The sequence below is a fragment of the Benincasa hispida genome, chromosome 3 (genome assembly GCF_009727055.1).
Source record: "Benincasa hispida cultivar B227 chromosome 3, ASM972705v1, whole genome shotgun sequence".
NCBI classification, from domain to species: domain Eukaryota; kingdom Viridiplantae; phylum Streptophyta; class Magnoliopsida; order Cucurbitales; family Cucurbitaceae; genus Benincasa; species Benincasa hispida.
The window spans coordinates 46,873,229-46,881,603 of NC_052351.1; the positions used below are offsets into that span (position 1 = coordinate 46,873,229).

Below are 8,375 nucleotides of genomic sequence, written 5' to 3' on the forward strand. Positions count from 1 at the left end.
TTTTACACGAACATTTTACAAACCTTCTTCTTGTCCCCAACTCTCCTGTTATTTACCCAGCAGCCCTATCTTCACCAACAACTTCATCACCGAAACCCACCATCCCACCATTGCAAGTTGATGACCCACACGATTTGGGTGAAGACACCTCTACCCAACCCTAAAACGGTACTGGCGAGACATCACAGGCACAACCATCCTTCACCTTCATGGATGTTAAGTTAGCTGAAATGAGAACCTTCTTCTCTCAACAGCATCACTTCTTCAATCAACGATTTGAGGTAGTAATGGAATGCATTGATGAGATTCAACGCAGTGCTGCGACTTCAAGAGAGGCGCTCATCAATATACAGCGCAATATGCATAGGATTTTCCTGCACCAAAGACATATAGCGAAGCGTAATCAAGGGCATTTTAATTTCCTCACCACCTATCTGCATGGTCCAATGGTGCCTCCACATCTAAGGTAGCACTTACTGTTTGATGACGCTCCTGTTGCACCGCCTCAACATCCCCCGCCGGATCCCCCTACTCCTCAACCTTAATGTTACAATTTCTTCCAATATTAATTTTTTTTTATGCGGCCATTCTTTACTTTGTATTTAATTCATTTATTCTTTGTGAGTCAAATTCTTTGACTCTTGTACAGACAATAGAAAATTTTGTATTGCGTTCATTTGTACTTTATTTGTATACTTTGTTAATATTTAATACAATCAGAGTACATATTCACTCCACTTTTTGCCTGTGCTTTTTTCTTTATCTTCCTTTGTTAATTTTTGTGACATTCTTAATCTTTTATTTTTACGATCTTCATTGCGTTGCTATGATGTATTATATGTTTATACTTAGAAACATTTATCACACTTAGTAAATTCTGACAAACACTTAGTTAATTCTTAGTTTACCAGTACTTTACCTTTTATCTTTCAAAGTTCTGCTCAAACATTCTTTTTGAAATTTTCTTCTAAGTGTTTGTCTAGTCTACCCAAACAACACAATGAGGACCTTGCTTATCTTTAAATTTGGGGGTGGGGAAGGTCTGAGTAGATGAGATCAGGAATATGCAGTATTTAAGAAAATGTATCCATTTTCATATAAAAAAAAAAAATCTATGCAAAACTCCAATGTTAGCGCAATGGAAATTTCAAAACTGATCTCAACCTGATAAGAGTTTAGTTGTGAAAGGAGCCTGCTCGTAGTTGGATGTTCGTATGACACCCTTAGGAGCAAGCCAAAACGAAGATGGGTTTCCAATAAAAACACAGTATAAAAAGAGAAAAATAAAAGAATGCAAGAGACAACTCCTCTGAATATCATGAGTTAAAGTTGAATTGGCACACAACCGTAGTTGGATGTTCGTATAACACCCATGAGAACAAGCCAAAACGAAGAGTGTAACCATGATCAACAGTCTCTAAGTGAATAAATGACGCAAAGTTTTGCTCACCGCATATAGATACATCAAGCTGTTTTGACAAAGAAGAGATAAACATTCTATTTTGAAAACTAGAAAAGCATCTTTGAGCAAAATTTTGTTACATAGAAGAATAAAGTAGGGCTTGTTAAGAATTAGCAAGGATAGAAGGAAATTTTGATGTCATGTAATGTGCCTAAGTGTAACATTCGAAGTAACCAATCGTCGCAAAAATATAGGATAGGAATTAAGCATGATTGCCTGAGTAGAAGATATGTTTGAGGACAAGCATATATCTAAATTTGGGGGTGTGATAACTTGTAGAAATACAAGTGATTTATGTCACCTTATCTAGATATTGCGGCCAAAAGTTAGTGAATATGTATCGATTGTATAAAAATTAGCCTAGAATTACAATAATTATAAATGATTGCAATTACATCCACTAACACCGTAAAGATGGAAGACAAGCCGAATTTTATTCTGATTAGCAGGAGACCAAGTCACCGCTTGCGCTCAAGGCTCACAAGAAACTGATCAACGCATCTCTGTCACACTGCGCCCGTCAATCAACAATGAAGAGAAAATTATCGCAATGACGGCGCAATGCGACAGTCGATCTAGAGATGTATTTCAACTGCATGCGGTAATAAAAACAACACGCATGCAGTAATAAAAACAACACCGTATGCAAATCCACGATCAAAAAATGCAGCTGAGCAATGCAAAAGCGAGGATTGAGACACTCGTACAACTAACAGTTGTGCAGAATTGACGGTATTATTGCATAACAGAAGGAATAATATCCCTCCATCTTCAAAATTACCATAACAATCAGTGGGGACCACAAGGCCGGAGTCAAAGATCTGCACCTATAAATACCCCATAGATTTCAGAGAAAACTTATGCTACTTGATACGGGGCTAAGTGCTGCTAAATTGTTGAGAGAAAAGGCTGAACTGAGTGCTTAAGTGAAGAAACCCGGGAAAAGACGAGATAAGGCCGAGAGTGAATCTCAGATCTAACCTGCCAAACACCCGATCGGAAGCTCTGTGCAAAGATCCCTGCTACCGATGGAGCAAGCCTGAGAAGAAAACTCTTCCTACCATCAAATCAATCCTATCCGGCAAGCAGATCTCCACCAAATCTGTGCCAAGACATTGGCACTTGTTTGTATCTGTTCTATCTCTTCCATCCTTGTATTTCACTTTCTCTTTATCTCTTCATTCATACACCATATATCAAACGCTTAATAGACATATTAAATATTTCGATAGATTTCATTTACCATTTTCTGTCTATTTTCGTTCACCCATCAATCACTTTCTTCATGATGTTTTCTTAATTCCCTGATAAACAATATGAATTAACCAAGTACTTAATCTGTGTTAAAGATATAAAATGCGTTTATCTAAGGCATGCTAGACGATATCTTCACCCGTGAGAGCAGAAGTGAAGATGCCATTCTGATCTATCGAGAGAAGGTTTGAAGAATGCGTTAACTAAAACGAGTAGTACTTCCAGACATGGAAGCAACCTTGCGTTTATTACGCTAGTCTCTGTTTCACCACAGACATGTGGGAGCGTGACCGATCACTGAAAGGTGTACGCTAAGAGAAGAGCGAAACAGTATTTATAGCTTCAATGCAATTAAGAACTTGCACTGTTTATATTAATTTTCTTTCTCTTTCTATTCTGTTCATAAACTTGCCACCACATTCCACGTTCTTTGTATAACTTTCATAGCCAGCCTTGACCCTAGCATCTTGTAACATAAAGCATGTATCTTGTATCATCTAGCTTAGGTTTACTGTATTTTTATTTTATTATCGCATATTTACTGTTTTACTTTATTTTATCGCAATTTTAATACTTGTACAAACATACCTTTAAAGATTGAAAAACTTGGTCGCATATATCATGAACATACCACAATAACTTAAATCAGTCCCCGTGTTCGACCTCGGATCACACCGAGAAACTTACAGTGGAATTACACTTGGTTCCATCGTAAGAAAACTTGTGACAACGCATTGCATACTACGTGAACATCCATAATTAACGCATATCTAGAAGTAGTATCATATCATTTTAAGCATAGAACATCATACTCCCAGTGTTACCGTATAAAGTCAACAATGATCCACTTTGTAATTGTTACAAGAGTTGTAAATATTACAACCGATTTGATCTAAATCATTCATGTGGAGACATGTGAGTGGAGGTATCTTGTACAAAGAGTTTGTATAAGGCCGGACAAAGAAATGATCGATCTTTCTTTATAACACTGTTAATTGAAGAGACTAACATTTCGTAGGATGACTATAGGAAACTCGATCTCAATCCTAAGTGAGTTTTGAACTTCTGTCTATGAGGGCAATCATTTGATTTGTATGGGTTAGAGTGGCTCGAGTTGTCAACTCAATAAGACTACCATTTTGGGGATGTTCAAGTAGAGAGCTGTGAACATAACTTTACAAGATAGAATGCACTCTTTCCCGTGATTGCAGCCTTTTCCGGTGTCGTTTAATTCTCGAAAAGGGTCTCGAAACAAAAGAAGATTTATAATACACCAAATTGCTCTATTACTAAAAAACATAGAAACAGTGGTGTGTGTGAGGTCAAACCACAGAGTAGCCAATAACTAAATCTCTTTTAAGCTAAATTTGACTATAAAAGCAATAAAAACTGGGGTTTGATTTTTGGACAAATTGAAAACATGCAAGAAATTAAAATGCAAAGAGTAACTGTAATTTAGGAATGGAGCCCATCTTTTTTAGAGAAAAAGGGAGAATTCTAAGAAATTTCTATCATGGGCCTCAATAGTTAGACAAATGTTCAATTCATGCGTGTACAACTATCAAATTGATATGATTTAACTAGTCTCTACAAAGGTTGATAACTAATTAAAACAAAATCAATCAAGCATCCTAATTGTGAATTAAGGTCAGAAAGCCAATATCTTAATTGAACTATATGGTCTTAATTTTACTGGGTTCTCAGCAATCATATAGAATTAAAAATCATATGCATTAAGAATGAGGATTCAATTGTGTGATTAACTGATCAATAGCCTTATTCAATTAACCAACATATTCTTAGAATCTAGATTAAACATGCATTACCAAGATTCAAGACCAGCCTATAAATCTAAATATTCACATTCAATCTTTTGCCACTAGAGTGATTTTAGGTACAGACAAACACAAAGGAAACACGTAGGCTCAAAATCAACTAGCTAAGACATGCGATTATGATAGGTTCGTCACTCCAACATGTAAATGTAAATTTAAATTATAGCAAGATTCAAAGAAAGCATAAAATTGAAGAACGTAAAATTCAATCAAAGAAATCTCAAGAAAATTGCATTAAACCTCTACAAAGGTCTGACTTCAAACCCTCTGATATTAGATGAGCATGGTTTAGTTTCTGCTAAAATTAATGAATTAGAATGTTTATTGATCCTTGTTGTTTTTTCTGCATGTTGATACACTCTTACACCGACCAGTTCACTTCTTGGGTATCATCACAAAATTGAGCTCGATTGAATGCATATCACATTTGCATGACCGTAGTCTTCCTAGACGAGTGGGAAACGTCTTGACTGAGCACAGTCAATGCTCTTTCTCTATTTCTCTTTGTTTTGAATATCTAATAAGAACTATGTTTAGATCTTGGTTTGGATACTGATTGATAAGAACAACAGGTCCTCTACTTATCGTCACAATAGTATGATGTCAATTCTATTATGATTTTACTTTTGTTCACCCAAAAAAATGTTTTATTGGTTTGAGATAATTTCCTTCGTTTATATACTTATGTATCACTCCTATGTTTAAGTATATTATTAGATGATATAATATTAAATTTATATTCAGTCGTGAGTGTTACATGTGACATAATAAGTACACACTCCAAGAACGCTGATTCGACATAACAAAATTTACGGTTTGAAGTTTATTTTGAATAGTAAATTTGAACCATGATAATGAGGTGGAAACACATGAGTAAAGTTGATTATTAGAAATTCAAGAGGACAAATCATAGCCACAGCTATCAAGAGAACCCCAAAATTATAACACATAGCTGAAGTCTGGATATTACAAAACGTCTTCTCTTGCTCAATACTATATTGTTATATTTGGTCTCATGTTACTTCCTTATTTCACAAAAGAAAGGCAAAATTCATGGCACTTGATTGAAAGTTTATATAATTTTTCACATTTTCAACTTATTTATTTATATTTTTTTTATAATAAGTATAATAGAGGGAAGAGAATTCAAGCCACAGACATCTTGATCACCCTAATACATACTATTTGTCGCTTGAGTTATACTTCTAAATAAATGAATATTCATCGATTTTACAAAAGATTTGAAGGACAACTACCAATAGCTACAATCTTGCTTCCAAATTCAAGTAACTCTTTACTAGTATCATCTCTATGAACAATAACTTCTATAAAGCACAAACAATCATTTCGATCTCCTGTTGCTATCTCAATTGCATTCACCAACTCTTTCTCTGTGTGAACCTGACATGCAAACACAATTTTATTTTAAAGAAACTATTTATGGAAAAAAAATACAAATTTTCCCTCTTTGTCTCTAACTTCGGCACTTGACCGATTTTATCGAACAATTATTTATCCTTTGGCATTTGATACTTAAAAAAAAATTAGAGAATAATATATAAATATATATTTGTTTCAAAGTTTGAGTTTTATAATATCTAGGTCTCTAAACTCGACATTAGAGTTCATGAGATTTGAAAAATGGTTTATATAGTCCCTATTGTAGCTAACAAAAAATTGACTTGATGTTTTTTTATGAAAAATTGATAATGGTTTCAAATATATCATTTTCTTTTTTTCAAATTCTAAAGATCAAAATGTCAAGTGTGAAAACTTAGAGATCAAATACTACCAAACGTAAACTTTTAAGACGTTTATTTTTGCGTTTGAAAATAGGGCAAAGCATATATAACCATAGTTTCCTTTTATATTGAAATAATAGTGTAAATGAAAATTTAAAGTAAAAAGGGTATTGAGAATTGACCTTGGTGGTCCAACAATTGCCTTCACGGTTGTCCATAGCATCGACGATGGCAGTATAATCCCAATTCTTGATAACATTGTAAGGGCCATCGTGAATTTCTACTTCAATTGTGTATCCACCGTTATTGATTAAAAATATTATGTTATTTTGCCCCAACCTTAACATTGTAGACACATCTTGTGGAGTCATCTGCCAAAATTAAATAAGCATTCCATGTATTTCAATAATAATAATAATAATAATTAAATGGGCTTAAATTCATTTTAAAATATTTTAATTGAACTTTAGAATAAAGCATATGAACAACAATAAATTAAATTTAGAATAAGCTTATCTATTATATTAAAGTTAACCTGAAAGCTTCCATCACCAATACAAAGAACCACACGCTCTTTTGGCGCAGCTTGGGCATATCCTAAAGTTGCACCCAAAGACCATCCAATTGATGCATACAACAATTGTATCTCATACCTATGCATTTCATATCATAATCAAGTTGCTAAATTTACAAATTTTAAATTTTGATAACCAAAATAAGATTTAAAGTTGTGAAGAAACTACTTTATATATATATATATATACCCGCATGATTTTGGTAGTTTAAGTTTTTGAGAATGAAACCAAGAGTCACCCGTCTCAGATATCACAGTCATGTTATTGGTCAACATTTTTTGAATATGTTTGAAAAGAACATTGACCCGCAATGCCTCACCCAATTCGGATTGTGGTGGATCCGACTCGGGTATATAAATTCGGCGATAATTCTCATAAGCTGTTAAATTGGGTTTGAGCCGCTTAGTTAGAGCCTGAAGAAAGTCCTTCATTAAAATCAACCCAAAACACGATCCATTTGGAAACATGACGCGGTTTGGTTCTACGATAATGGCTTTATTTTTTTTGTAGGTAAGAGAGTAGCCAATGGTTTCCAGTTCGTCTAAAGTGGCTCCTATGAAAATTGAGGCATCGGCTATTTCCACCGTCTCCCCACAGAAGGCAGTGCTGATTGTTCCCCAATAAGTTCCGATGAAATGAGGGTGGTTCTCGGGAAACATGCCTTTTGCCGATGGTGTAACGGCAACAGCGTAGCCACAAGCATCGGCTAGCTCTAGAAATACGGCTTGTGCTTTGGCGAGTCGTAGCTTCTTTCCACCGATCATTACAGGTTTAACGGCTGTATTTAGAAGATCAGATGCTTTCTCCACTGCCATCTTCAAACACAATTGATTACTTTGCCTATGATAACATTAAGTAGAAATTAATGAAGGATTAACATTTTTTGTTTTTTGGAAATGAGTGAATTAAATTTAGGATTTGGAATATTTTGGGAGAAGAAAGATTTACTTGGGAGAGAGGGAGAGAGGGATGAGTTGTTGAGCAGAGAAAGAAGGATGAGGAATGGCCACCAAATTGCAACAAATGCTAATGTAAACTGGTTTGCTTTCTTCCAAACATTTGGATATTGCTCTATCTATTTGCCACTGTGCATCTTCCAGATTGTCAATAATGACCTATACCAACCATAAGAAAGGAGAACAAGAAGAGACATGAAAATCAGATGAACTCTTCAAAGTTCCAATATCAAGGAGATGTATAATTGTTGTCGTTTATATACTGAAGATCACTTCTGTAATTTTCATAGCTACTGAGATTTTGTTTGCATCATAACAATAATATCCATCTAGAGTTATTAGGACATAGCCACACATGGCAAACTTATTTCATTAAGATTAAAACACCTGTTTTTGGTATCTCTACTTTGGAGTTTGTTTAAGTTTAATCTTGTGCCTTTAAATATATCATTTTAATTCTTGTACTTTCAATCAATTAGTTTATATTTAGTCTCTTGAAATTAACTTTTATGATAATTTGATAAATAATAGTAATAGTTTTCATAAAGAAA

The 8,375-nt window shown here is 34.4% G+C and overlaps 1 protein-coding gene across 1 annotated transcript; it reads right to left on the reverse strand.

The window, feature by feature from the left end:
• Nucleotides 1-5,781: 5,781 nt before the first annotated feature.
• Nucleotides 5,782-8,013, reverse strand: LOC120073586 (pyruvate decarboxylase 2-like). The gene is made up of 5 exons (XM_039026406.1): nt 7,817-8,013; nt 7,058-7,708; nt 6,829-6,946; nt 6,476-6,664; nt 5,782-5,952 (listed from the first exon to the last, which is right to left on the reverse strand). Exons 2-5 carry the CDS (start codon nt 7,681-7,683, stop codon nt 5,782-5,784), a joined length of 1,104 nt encoding a protein of 367 aa, XP_038882334.1. The 5' UTR covers nt 7,684-7,708; nt 7,817-8,013.
• Between the last annotated feature and the right edge of the window lie 362 nt (nt 8,014-8,375).